Here is a 14046-nt window from a genome sequence, read left to right as displayed (position 1 = left end):
GGTGCCCCCAGCTCAGGAAAGCTGACCAGGGTGCACAGAGTCCCGTCTGTGTGTGTTCCGACAGAGTCCTGTCTATGAGTGTCCCACTTGCACCAGTTCAGAGAGCCCGGAAAGTCGCCTGCCCTGAAGTTTCATAAGCTGGAGGAACATAACATGCTGTGCTAAAGTGTTAGAGGGCATCCTCTTCTCAGAGGAACATGACTAGAGCCCACGCTGTTCCACGTAGTTCCTCCTTATCTCCGGATGTTGCATTCCCAGCAAATTCAACAGTTATTGTGAGAACTATAAGCAAGAAAAGGGAAAGAGCTGGGCTGGCCAAGGCCAACTAGGGACGTGCTCTGCAGGCACTTATCAGCATCTAATGAAATCTGCATTAAGCAATTATTTGGTTTACTGTCTTCCCCCACAAGGCTGGAAGCTGCAGAATAGAGAATGTATCTAGTTTGTTCACTACTGCTCACCTGGTACCAATACTGGGGCCTGATGAGGACTGACTGCTTAATTTATTGGCATCTCTCTCTGGGACAGACAGCAGGCTTCCTGGTCTACCTTTTACAGTATAGCTCTGCTAGTCAACCCACTTCCTACTATTTGGGTTCTGGCTTACCCACGTAACTGTGGCCTTGCATGACCCTGGAGGCTGCAATGCCGACATGCCTGGTACTCCCTAGCCTGTGCTTAAAGGCCCACAGATGGTGACCGGCTTTCTCTCTCTCAGTGCACAGCTTACAAGAGCATCTGATTAGTCACTGATTGGCCAGCAGGTGTGGGCCTCAGGAAGGTGGGGCAGAGTGAAACACTTTGTAGGATGTTCTTTTCACCTGATGTGGGCAGGGGAGGTTTTCTAGAAGCATGATTAGGGCAAACATGAATCTGGTCTACATACTGACCTGGTGACTTGGAGTAAATAGCCTCCTCCTGATTCCTGGCCTTGGGAAGTGAGTTCATCCTTATATCCCTTCCCCCCCGCCCCCGATGTCCTATCTTTCTCGTTATGTTCCCTGCCCCTGCCAGAAAAACTTACCTGGGGAGAATCCCTCTTCCCTGGGGATCCTGTCTAGGGCAGGTGCTAATTTCCAATTCCTCAATTAGCTTCTGAGAAGAGCCTACATGTACTGAGGTTTGTTCCTGCCAGGCACTGCCTAAATTCTATATAATCACCAACCATCTAATGAAAGCTATCCAACCATCTAATGAAACAGGCACTAATATGCCACCCATCTAGACCGAGGCTCTGAAAGGTTAAGCAACTGGCACAAGGTCACTTACATTGACATAGGAGCTGCACTGGAATTGGCCTCTGGTCTTGGGGTCCTGGATAGCCGCATGCCTAAGCACAGAACTATAATGCAATGGAATGGCCCTCCAAGGACGTGGTCCACACTGTCCTGGCCCAGGAGTGCTCAAGGCAGGAACCTATATCTCACACCATTCAGCTCTATTGCTGTGTTGCTGTGTGTTCAGGGCCAGCTTTTGGGAAATGTGCAGTGTAGACAATGTTTGTCCTCTGAGGTGCCCTCGTGTACCCATCTCTGTTCTGGCACCTTGGCCTCTGCCCACACTATGGCTTTCCCTCCTGATTCCACTTCTGTGGGCACTTCTTGTGCTGTTCGTCAAATTATTCTCTGTAGAGACAGTTAGAGGAATTTAGCTGTAACTTCAATGTAGGCTGCATCCCAGGTGCTGGAAGAACGAGTCATCTTCAAGATAAGCACAAATGACTTTCTGGTGATGGAATTTAACACCCAGAATTAAAGAGCTGTGATTTGAGCATGTGAAAATGAAAATGCACAGGCTTTAGAGTCAGCACATCTAAAATTCACTCCCAGCTCTGCTTTGACCATGTGCCATTGGGCAAGTTTCTTAACTTTCTTCAAGTCTTAATAAGGTAGAACTATGATACACACCTTGGGGGTTTTGCCAGGATTTGAATGTGTGTGTGTGTGTCTGTGTGTCTGTGTATTTGTACGTGCATATCCAAACATATCCTTGGAACAGCTTGGCACCTAGCAGATGTTCCATAAATGAAAGTCCTAATAATGGTGAATTACTCAGAAGGCTTTATGGCATCCGTCAGTCAGATGCTGGCAAGAAAGGGGCCCTTTCACTCTGTCCACAAGTTTAGAGCTGTGTTGTCCAATAGTCAGCACTAGCCACAGATGGCTATTGAGAACTCGAAATGGGGATAGTCCAAACTGAGATGTGCTGTGGGTGTAAAATACTCACTGGACTTCATAAACTTAGTACAAAAATTAAAAATGTGCTGGGTGCAGTGGCTCACGCCTATAATCCTAGCATTTCGGAAGGCCAAGGCGGGCAGATTGCCTGAGCTCAGGAGTTCAAGACCAGCCTGGGCAGGCCGAGCACCCAGGCTTATGCCTGTAATCCCAGCACTTTTGGAGGCCGAGGCAGGCGGATCACGAGGTCAGGAGATCAAGACCATCCTGGCTAACACAGTGAGACCCCATCTCTATTAAAAATACAAAAAATTAGCCAGGCATGGTGGTGGGTGCCTGTAGTCCCAGCTACTCAGGAGGCTGAGGCAGGAGAATGGCGTGAACCCAGGAGGCGGAGCTTACAGTGAACGAAGATCACGTCACTGCACTCCAGCCTGGGTGACAGAACGAGACTCTGTCTCAAAAAACAAACAAACAAAAAAAACCCAGCCTGGGCAACATTGTGAAATCTCGTCTCTATTAAAATACAAAAAAAATTAGCCGCTGTGGTGGCATATGCCTGTAGTCCCAGCTACTCAGTGGGCTGAGACAGAATTGCTTGAACTCACCAGGAGGCGGGAGGTTGCAGTGAGCCGAGACCCGCCACTGCACTCGCACTCCAGTCTAGGTGACAGAGCGAGACTCCACCTCAAAAAAAAAAGAAAAAAATTAAAAATGTAAGATATCTCAATAATTTTTATATTGGTTACATATTGACATGATGCTATTTTATATGATTTGACATGAACTCATTTAAACAAAATATATTATAAAATACATTTACTCTGTTTAATTGTACTTTTTCAAACGTGGCTACTAGAAAATTCCACCCATAGCTTGCATTGCATTTCTCTTTGGCTGGTGCTGGCTAGAGCCCTATTCATCCCCATTCTCCTATGTGTGGCCCTCCCTGCTCTGAAGGAACCCAAGCAGTGACGGCCACTCACAGCTTCTCTAGGTTTTGGTTGTCAGAAGTCATTGTTGACTTTGTCCCAATTACTGAGGAAGTGAAACAAACAGAAAACCTTGATTCATTGCCCATATAGATTTTAAACCATCCAGCTGTCATTTCTTTTCTCTTGACCTTGCAATTTTGGTGAGAGCATATGAGATCATACACAGAAGTACTTTCCCTGTGAGTCCCTGGTAGGGAGGGGAGAAGGGAAGAGCCTTCCTAGAGGCCTTGTGAATGTGGACGAGTCCAGGAGGCTGTCTGCCCCTGGGTCTGCCGTGCCTCCAGTTGTACCGTGTTTGTCTGTTCACACTGTTTATCTGAGCCATAGACTCTAGAGCTGTAAAAGGGGAGTACCTCCCGTATTTGCGAGGATTACATTTTTAAAAACCTACTTGGAAAGTGTTGGTGCCCTATTCTGTACATGTAACTGGGCGGGGGAAGGAAATAAGCATGCACTAAATACTTCTTTGAGCACCCTCCGTGGTAATGATTTTCTTACAGCCCAGTAGACTGCGGCGCAGACAGAGAGAAAAGATGTGGGGTGGACAGAGTCCCATCTGTGTGTGCCTGCTAGACCTGCTCCATCCTGGTGTTCAAAGAAATGGCCAGGCCAGAATTCAGAGCAGGTCTTCTCAAAATGCGTTATGATTTGTATTTAGCCCTAGTTCCAACTCATTCTCCTCTGCAGGCATCTGCACTTGATGTTCCTCAGAGACTCATGGGTCTATATAACATCATCAAATCCAATGAACTCTTTATGCACGGCTGACAGCTGTGAATATGTCTGCACCTTTCAGTGACTGGCATGACACACTGACTGCTCTGTTCTTCTGTCTTAGAGGGCTCGATGGCTCCAGGGAATCCTCTTATTCCTCCTCACATTAAAATGCGTCTATCTTCCTGGCATTCGAAACACAAAGGCATCCTGCTCCTCCATGACGCACCACTCGCTCCCCAGCATCTCTGTAGCAGTGGTAAGAACTCTCCCCTTTATCATGTGATTTCCCTTGTGAACCATTGATCTATGTACTCTTGTCAGCCTTTCTCAAGGGAAAAACAAACTGCTCTCAAGGTAAACACTGTCTAGAATTCCAGTCTTCTAACCCCTTACGGTGCGGTTTTAGATAACTGATATCAATAGTTATATAGTAAGTTACGGTCATGACAACAATGATCGTGACTTATGAAACACTTGCTCTGTACTATACCTTACAACAGCATGTCATTATTACTAATATAAGTAGTTATTAACACCTACTGAGCTTTCTCTAAGTGCCAGGAATGGCACTTTGGGCCTTTCCTAGATTACTTCATTTAACTATCATAACCAAGATATCTATGGGCAGGCACGGTTCTTCTTAGAAGGTTCTCAGGTTTGCCTGGCTCAAACCCCAGGGCACAGCCAAGTCTTCATCCAGGGCTGGCCCTGAAGTCTGGTCTGGACGGTGAAGCCCCAAATCAACAGGTCTGGAGTACGGCTTGGAGCCCTGATGAAGTTCCTGGAGTGCTGTTGATTCCGATCTGGTCCCAGCAGGGAAAGAGCTTGCTCCAACCTGACAGGCCCTAGTACAGCACAGGATTGCAGTCAGGACCAAGGGAGAGTCTTGGCCAAGTGCCCTGAGTTAGGAGGCTCTGGCTGTCAGCATCCAGGCCACACAGGACACCAAGCACAGGTCTCCTGCTCCAGGGAAGGGGTTCCCCAAACCTTATTCGCCTTGCAGTGGAGGAACACGCTCAGCAAACCAGGGCAGAGAGAACAAACCTGAGAGTCAGAGAGAGTGGCATTCGAACCCGGCTGTCCCATGCCCTAACTCACTGTTGTGAGCACCAGCCAGTTGCCCAACCTCTGCCTCCAGAAAAAGCATTAACAATGTTTTCCCTGAAGGTTATTACTGGCCTTTGAGATTATATGCGTGTAGAATTTACAGAGCGATTAAACTAGTCATTATTGAGACCATTTACCAACATGCAAAAATGCTTTTATGTAATGAAAAAAAAGCCCAGAATATAAATAATTTATGTCCAAATTAAGTAGCAGAATTCTAACTGCAGCAAGTATAGATGCATAGGCATCAAGAGGAGACCGGGAGACCACACAGCTCAATTTGTCCAGTTGTAGACTCATAGATTGTACTGTCTTTCTTCTGAGTTCCACTGATGTCTGATTTCACTTGTGGAGTAAGTAATACTAAAATGAGTCCCAGTGCATTCATAGGGAAGTCTTTGGGTACCCGTCCAGGGTTACACATGAATCCAGCAAGGACCCACACAGAACGCAGCTTGTGACTATAGCTGCAGCTGGGTAGGGCCTCTCTGCAGGCCCGTCCACAGTCTACACACACAGCCCCGTGTGGACCTATGGGACAACCGCCTGATGGTCTGACATCCAGGCTGAGAAAATACTTGTCAGCACCAGAGCTGGTTGGAGCAGATGGAGTGAGAAGCATGAACAAGGCCAATGATACAACCCCTTAGATCCCAGGCCAAGTTCCCAGTCTGTTAGAACAACCAGGACTATGAAACTTAACCTGAACCAAATTTACATCAAAATCAGAAAGCCCTCCTGATGCTTCCTAAGGGGTTTATTTTACTAAACTCTGGCCAGGTGCAGGGGACATAAAGATGATGAGGAAGCTGCCTCCTCGTGACAACCATGGCCTCCGAAGGGGCCCAAAGGCCAGGGGAGCAGGCCGCTTGTCACCACAGGCAAACGAGGCAGCTAAGGAAAGGAGAGTGGCACTGGCAAGAAGAGCCCTTGAAAGGGAGGAAGAAGACCAGCCACAGTGTGGGGGGCTGCTGGTGGGGTGGGAGGAGGGAGGCCTGGGAGAGGGGTGAGATGGCGACACCGCCTTTTGGGTTCAAAACCAGGGATGACGTGATTGATCCACACTCCCAAAACTGCCCCTCCAAGTTTGTCTCTATTTTTAACATTTGGAAGTTGAGTCTTCCACTCCTAAGAAGAGGTGACGAGGTCAGTGCTCTCTGGCTTTTCTTTCTGCAGCTGGCGGGGGCCCTGGTGCTGGCTGCCCTCTCCCACCTGCACCGATTTCTGCTCACTATGTGGGCTCTACCACCTGGTACCTTCACAGACGCCTTCCCCGGGCTGCTATTTCATTTTCCCAGAAGCCAAAAAGACTCCCTCCTTGGCCTTTCCAAGTCTGACCAGCGGGTCATGGCTTGTTACTTTGGGATCCTTTTAACAGTCTCTGCCACATTGTGTTTTGGAATGGTAAGTAAACACGTCCCCAACTTTCAAGTCATGGTTTGTAAAAGTTTCATTTGCTGTTGGAGTGAAACTCTGGTCCACGTGGATAGGGCCAGGCAACACAGGCCAGATCTCATAGTAATGAATCCCTGCCGCCCAGCTTACCTGCCCTGGGAGATAAGGTCAGTCAAATACAGTTGGTTTGACTCTCCCTTACTCTAGAACAGTCCAGCATGACAGCAGCCACCCCAGGGTGCCACCTCCTCCGGGAAGCTTCCCTGGCCCCCCCTCACCCTGCACTGAATCACATCATTTCTTGCTTTGAACTTCATCTGCAATCTCACACTGCCTCAGGGGTATCTGTTGCCTTTTCTCAGTCTTTCCATCTTATCAGAGTTGCACTCCCATCAGCCACCCTGCACTGGACGTGTTCTCCAGGCTAGGTGCCAAAGGAGGAATGGCTCCCTGTTTCACGCCCTCCTAGTGATCTGCCACTGGCAAATCTAGTCATGTCATACACGGCTTAAACTCCTTCAACGGAAGAAGGGATTCTTCTTCCACACAGGGTCAGTGTGGTGTTTCCTCTAGAAGCTCTCCCAGCACCGATCCTCCCCTGGAGCCCTGAAGGCTCTGAGCATGCCTCCTTACTGCACCCATTGTCCTGTGCTATTGGTTTTTGTCTCCTTTAGAACTCTAGCCACATTCCTAGCAGGCATATTGGTGTGCCTGCCTTTTAGAGTAGTAGTTTCTGACACATCGTAGAGTCTCGCTCTGTTGCCAGGTTGGAGTGCAGTGGCGTGATCTCAGATCACTGCAACCTCTGCCTCCCAGGTTCAAGTGATTCTCCTACCTCAGCCTCCTGAGTAGCTGGGATTACAGGCGTGTGCCACCACGCACAACTAGTTTTGTATTTTTAGTAGAGACAGGGTTTCGCCATGTTGGTCAGGCTGGTCTCGAACTCCTGACCTCGTGATCCTCCAGCCTTGGCCTCCCAAAGTGCTGGGATTACAGACTGACCCACCGCACCCGGCCATTCTTCTAGAATTTTTATAGTTTTATGTTTTACATTTGGGTTAATCATGTGTTTTGAGCTAATTTTAATGTAAGATGTGAGGTATGAAACAGAGTTCCTGTTTTTTATAAATGAATATCCAATTATTCCAGCACAATTTTTTTAAAGAATGTTTACTCCATTGAATTTCAGAATCTAACTTTGAAGACTGAGATTATCAACGCAATGTGCAGGACTGTATGTAAAGTCTGTGTCTCCGTTTCGGTGTCCCCTGGTGAGCCATTCTGAGCTGTGGGTGAGCCTCAGGAGAGAGGCCTGTGCCTGTGCCTGGGAAACCAGAAAGGATCTTGGGTTCAGCAACCTGTTGTGCCCTCAACATGTGCTCTATAAGCCTCCAGGTGCTTTTTTGTCAAAAAGCAATCGACTGTGTGTATCTATATCTGGGTTCTCTTTTCTACTCTATTGATCTTTCCTTTAACCAATCCCACGAGGTCTTGATCACTCTGTGGCAAATCTTAAAGTAGCATGGATGAGTCCTCCAGCTTTATTCTGTTTTGGTTGTAGCTATTCTAGCTCTTCTGCCTTTCAATGTAAGTTTTAGAATCATCTTGTTAATATCTTTTTTAAAAATCATGTTGGTGTTTTGATTGAACTTGCTATGGAAGTATAAATCAAATTTGGGGGAATTGTCATCCTAATAATATTAAGTTTTTTCAATCCTAGAATTCTGTATTTCTCTCCATTTATTTAGGTAGTCTTTGATTTTTTTTCATCACTGATTTATAGTTCTCAGCATACAGATCCTACACAATTATAGGCAATTTTAAAGCCTAACTAGAAGTGTCCTCAAATAGCAAGAAACTTAGATCAGAGACTCATTTATTCTTCTTAAGGAGACCAGGAAATCTTCACACAGCAGGAGAGGGAGCCTTGATAAGGAGTTCCACTCATGGTGACAACTGCTGAGAGCAGCATTTTAGACAGGGGGCATGCAGGGAGGGCCATGCTGGAGTTCTGAGTCAAGTGGACATTGTGCTGAAAAGGATGGTTAAAGTCAGGAATGAAGGGCCTTGAATATCATGCTTAGGCACCTGGATGCTATCTTCTGAGACAGGCAAGCAATATTGCATTGAGGTCTCTGGGTGCAAGAGTCAGGCCTTGCTATCCCCCGTGGCTGTTTTGCTGGTAAAGCCGGGAGGCCTCAGACTTACGCACTAGTGGCCTACCCTTTCAGGCTCCTGAGCATCTTTGCAGAATTCTGAAACTTTATGAGGGGTTCGAGGGATTTGGGGACCAATCAAGAACACACATATGACCACAAGAGATGATAACACACATAAGCTTTATTTAGGTAATGTTTTGAAGTGTTTCCATGTGGGGGAACTCCCTCATGCTATGAAACTGTCCACAGGTTTACAGTGTAGGGGCCAAGAACAATCCATAAAGGAGGAAGAGCAAGGGAGATCTCAGGGGAGAGGGGCAGCAGAGAGGGAGTTTACCCCTTAGAGGATGCTGCTGGGCAGCATGGAGGGGAGGCTCTGGGTCAGAAAGCTCCTGAGGCCAGTGGCAGCTTGAGACCTTATAACATTATCAGTGGGTAACTGCTGTCCCCTGAGGTTTTGCAGGGTGTGTAAAGCTGACAGGCTCTACATGGCTAAAAAATTGTTTGGGTTATTTTTAAAATAATTGGATGTGTAAAAATTTGAGTTTGGTACCAGTGGGCTTTTGAGCTAACAGCTTACAGTCTGCAGTGAAGAAATAAAACACCTGGAGGCTTATGGAGCACATGCTGAGGGCACAACAGGTTGCTGAACCCAAGACCCTTACAGGTCTCCCAGGCACAGGCACAGGCACAGGCCCCTCTCCTGAGGCGCACCCACAGCTCAGAATGGCTCACCAGGGGACACCAAAACGGAGACACAGACTTTACATACAGTCCTGCACAATGCGTTGATAATCTCAGTCTTCAAAGTTAGATTCTGAAAACAACCTTTATAATACAATGAATTTCCATCGCTGAGATCATCTTACTGCCATTTAGTTCAATTCAGGAGAGGTATTTTCCTGATTTTGCTTTTTTTTTTAACCAAGAAGTCACTATTTTACCAAAAGGTCATAAAGCAGCATCATCAGATATAACCTTCATTGTATAGTTTATCACATTAACGAGGCTCTTTATTTAGGTTGCTAACATGAAATTTGTCTTTATTTTTTTCTTTTTCCTAGCTAAGAGGTTTTCTCATGACTTTACCCCGAAAAAGAAAATATTTTCAAAGTAAATCTCTTGTGAGACTTAAAGATGTCACTGCTTATATGTGGGAAAAGGCCCTCACCTTTCTGAGACTGGAAACACCGAAGCTGGAAGAGGCTGAGATGGTTGAGAATCACGTAAGCTGTGGGATCTTGGATTACTGAGCGTGATAGCACACGCTCAAGGTGATGGTTTCATTGCAGAACTTTGCTGTCAGTTATCAAAGCATGAGTATGTTTCCATGCCAAATCTCATTGCAAAGCCACAGAATTAGTCTCAATCATAGTGCAGCTCATGGAATTTTCCCTTGCAATTCTAAAACACTACAGATTACCAAGCACATTCTCCTGCATTAACTCGCTATAGCCTTATAATGACCTGTACAGTTGGAAAGACAGAGTTTATGGTCTTCCCCAGGACACAGACATGCTGTATTCTGTCCCCTGAGTTAGTCATTTGCTTTTGGTGCCTGCTATCAAACCCAAACTTCTATCTAAAACATGGAGCCTTAGGTGCATTGTTTGAGTCAGTCACCCCAGACATGAATGTAAACAAATCAAACCAGGTGTTTGCACACTGAATACTCACTTTCTTCCATGGCTGATGTATTAGTTCGTTTTCACACTTCTGATAAAGACATACCCCAAACTGGGAATGAAAAGAAGTTTAATTGGACTTACAGTTCCACATGACTCAGGAGGCCTCAGATTCATGGCGGGAGGTGAAAGGCGGCAGCAGGAGAAAAATGATCAAGAAGCAAAAGTGGAAACCCACTATAAACCATCAGATCTTGAGACTTATTCACTCTCATGAGAATAGCATGAGAAAGACCAGCCCCTATGATTCAATTACCTCCCACTAGGTCCCTCCCACAACATGCGGGAATTCTGGGAGCTACAATTCAAGTTGAGATTTGAATCAGGACACAGCCAAACAATATCATTCTGCCCCTGGCCCCTCCAAATCTCATGTCCTCACATTTCAAAACCAATTATGCCTTCCCAACAGTCCCCCAAAGTCAACTCATTTTAGCATTAACCCAAAGGTATACAGTCCAAAGTGTCATCTGAAACAAGGCAAGTCCCTTCTGCCTATGAGCCTGTAAAATCAAAACAAGCTAGTTACTTCCTAGACACAGTGTGGGTACAGGTATTGGGTAAATACGACTGTTCCAAATGGGAGAAATTGACCAAAACAAAGGGATTACAGGCCCCATACAAATCCAAAATCCAACAGGTCGATCAAATTTTAAAGCTCCAAAATGATCTCCTTTGATTCCAGGGCTCACATGCAGGTCATGCTGATGCAAGAGGTGGGTTCCCATGGTATTGGGCAGCTCTGCCCCTGTAGCTTTGCAGGGTACAGCCTCCCTCCCGGCTGCTTTCATGGGCTGGCATTGAGTGTCTGTGGCTTTTCCAGGTGCACAGTGCAAGCTGTCAGAGGATCTACCATTCTGGGGTCTGGAGGATGGTGGCTCTCTTCTCACAGCTCCACTAGGTCCCTTCCACACTGCCCTAGCAGTTCTCCACGAGGGCCCCACCCCTGCAGAAAACTTTTGCCTGGGCATCCAGGCATTTCCATACATCTTCTGAAATCTGGGCTGAGGTTCCCAAACCTCAATTCGTGACTTCTATGCACCCACAGTCTCAACACCACATGGAAGCTGCCAAGGCTTGGGGCTTCCACCCTCTGAAGCCACAGCCCAAGCTGTGCATTGGCCCCTTTCAGCCATGGCTGGAGCAGCTGGGACACAGGGCACCAAGTCTCTAGGCTGCATACAGCACGGGAAACCTGGGCCCAACCCACAAAACCACTTTTTCCTCCTTGGCTTCCAGGCCTGTGATGGGAGGGGCTGCTGTGAGGGTTTCTGATACGGCTTGGAGACATTTTCCCCATGGTCTTGGGGATTAACATTAGGCTCCTTGCTACTTATGCAGATTTCGCAGCTGGCTTGAACTTCTCCCTAGAAAATGAGTTTTTCTTTTTCACTGCATTGTCAGGCTGCAAATTTTTTTTAACTTTTATGCTCCATTTCCCTTTTAAAATGGAATGCTTTTAACAGCACCCAAGTCACCTCTTGAATGCTTTGCTGCTTAGAAATTTCTTCTGCCAGATACCCTAAATCATCTCTCTCAAGTTCAAAGTTCCACAAAACTCAAGGGAAGGGGCAAAATGCCACCAGTCTCTGCTAAAACGTAACAAGAGTCACCTTTGCTCCAGTTCCCAACAAGTTCCTCATCTCCATCTGAGACCACCTCAGCCTGGACTTTTTTGCTCATATCACTATCAGCATTTTTGTCAAAGCCATTCAACAAGTCTCTAGGAGGTTCCAAACTTTCCCACATTTTCCTGTCTTCTTCTGAGCCCTCCAAACTGTTCCAACCTCTGCCTGTCATCAAGTTCCAAAGTCGCTTCCACATTTTTGGGTATCTTTTCAGCAACACCCCACTCTACTGGTACCAATTTACTGTATTAGTGTATTAGTTCATTTTCAAGCTGCTGATAAAGACATACCCGAAACTGGGGACAAAAAGAGGTTTTTTGTTTCTTTTTTTTTTTTTTGAGATGGAGTCTTGCTCTGTCACCCAAGCTGGAGTGCAGTGGCGTGATCTTGGCTCACTGCCAGCTCCAAGGTTCACGCCATTCTCCCACCTCAACCTCCCGAGTAACTGGGACTACAGGCGCCTGCCACCACACCCAGCTAATTCTTTTGTATTTTTAGTAGAGACGGAGTTTCACCGTGTTAGCCAGGATGGTCTCGATCTCCTGACCTCATGATCCGCCCATCTCAGACCACCAAAGTACTGGGATTACAGGCATGAGCCACAGCGCCCAGCTCCCAAAAAGAGGTTTAACTGGACTTACAGTTCCACATGGCTGGGGAGGACTCAGAATCATGATGAGAGGTGAAAGGCACATCTTACATGGCAGCGGCAAGAGAAAAATGAGAAAGATGAAAAAGCAGAAACACCTGATAAACCATCAGATCTCGTGAGACTTATTCACTATCACAAGAATAGCACGGGAAAGACCAGCCCCTATGATTCAATTACCTCCCCCTAGGTCCCTCCCATAACACATAGGAATTCTGGGAGATACAATTCAAGTTGAGATTTGAATGGGGACACAGCCAAACCATATCGGCTGATATTTAAGCATCATCCAGTGAGGTTCTGAAGGCAGTCATAAATAATCATGGTACTGGCCGGGCACGGTGGCTCACACCTGTAATCCCAGCATTTTGGGAGGCCAAGATGGGTGGATCATGAGGTCAAGAGATCAAGACCATCCTGGGTAACACGGTGAAACCCTGTCTCTACTAAAAATACAAAAAAAAAAAATTAGCTGGGTGTGTTGCCAGGCGCCTGTAGTCCCAGCTGCTCAGGAGGCTGAGGCAGGAGAATGGCGTGAACCCGGGTGGCAGAGTTTGCAGTGAGCTGAGATTGTGCCACTGCATTCCAGCCTGGGTGACAGAGTGAGACTCTGTCTCAAAAAAAAAAAAATCACAGTATTGTACATTTTGATAGGGCTTTACTCTCTGTCATGTGCTTCCCCATTCATTATTACCTTATTTTTTTTAACAGTGCTCAATAAAGACTTATTAATTGAAGGGATGAAAGAATGACCTCATTTTCCCATAGTAGCACTATGCATTATTGCCTTTAAATCCATTCAATAATTTTTTATGTAGGCATTATTAACTGTAGCATTTACATGCATATATGTATATATACATTATTATCGAAGCACTGAGATATAGAGACATAAGAGCATGTCTAGCACCCAGGTCTTCTAACTGCAGGCAGGGTCAGTATGTTTCTTAACATAGCCCAATACTGTCTACAGATAGTACCCCTAAATGCTTCACATAATGAAGGAAGAGGGATAATGAGATTCTTGAATGCATTTACTAATCTAACTTTCTTCCCTTCAGAATTACTACTTGGATGAATTTGCAAATCTGTTAGATGAACTTCTGATGAAGATTAATGGTTTGTCTGACAGCCTACAACTCCCTCTTCTGGAAAAAACATCCAACAGCACAGGGGAGGCAAGGGCAGAAGAGAGTCCCTTGGTGGACATTTCTAGTAAACAAGCTACTGAGGTAAGACCATGCAAAACTATTTATGTCAATTTTCTTTATAGCAATTTAAGTTCTAAAGGAGTTTTGGAATAGTTGTTTTTCCAAATTATAAGGTCGTTTGCATAAATATTCTCTAGGGGTCATACTGCTGATAAGATATGCTCTGGCCAAAACTAAAGAACCACTTAATAAAGTGCATAATGTGACTTCCAGTTTAAAATGGTAGCATAAGGCCGGGCGCGGTGGCTTAAGCCTGTAATCCCAGCACTTTGGGAGGCCGAGACGGGCGGATCACGAGGTCAGGAGATCGAGACCATCCTGGC

At 46.2% G+C, this 14046-nt stretch overlaps 1 protein-coding gene across 1 annotated transcript in view; it reads left to right on the top strand.

The window, feature by feature from the left end:
* Positions 1-14046, top strand: part of PKD1L1 (polycystic kidney disease 1 like 1) — a 182873-nt gene that overhangs the window by 147516 nt on the left and 21311 nt on the right. The window contains 4 exon segments of the mRNA XM_011946807.1: positions 4011-4145; positions 6173-6400; positions 9615-9776; positions 13574-13744. Coding sequence (XP_011802197.1) covers positions 4011-4145; positions 6173-6400; positions 9615-9776; positions 13574-13744 — 696 coding nt within the window.

Source organism: Colobus angolensis, unplaced genomic scaffold, assembly GCF_000951035.1.
Source record: "Colobus angolensis palliatus isolate OR3802 unplaced genomic scaffold, Cang.pa_1.0 Scaffold253, whole genome shotgun sequence".
NCBI lineage: Eukaryota > Metazoa > Chordata > Mammalia > Primates > Cercopithecidae > Colobus > Colobus angolensis.
The sequence above is the reverse complement of the archived record's forward strand: the minus strand, read 5'-3'. Positions and strand labels throughout refer to the sequence as shown.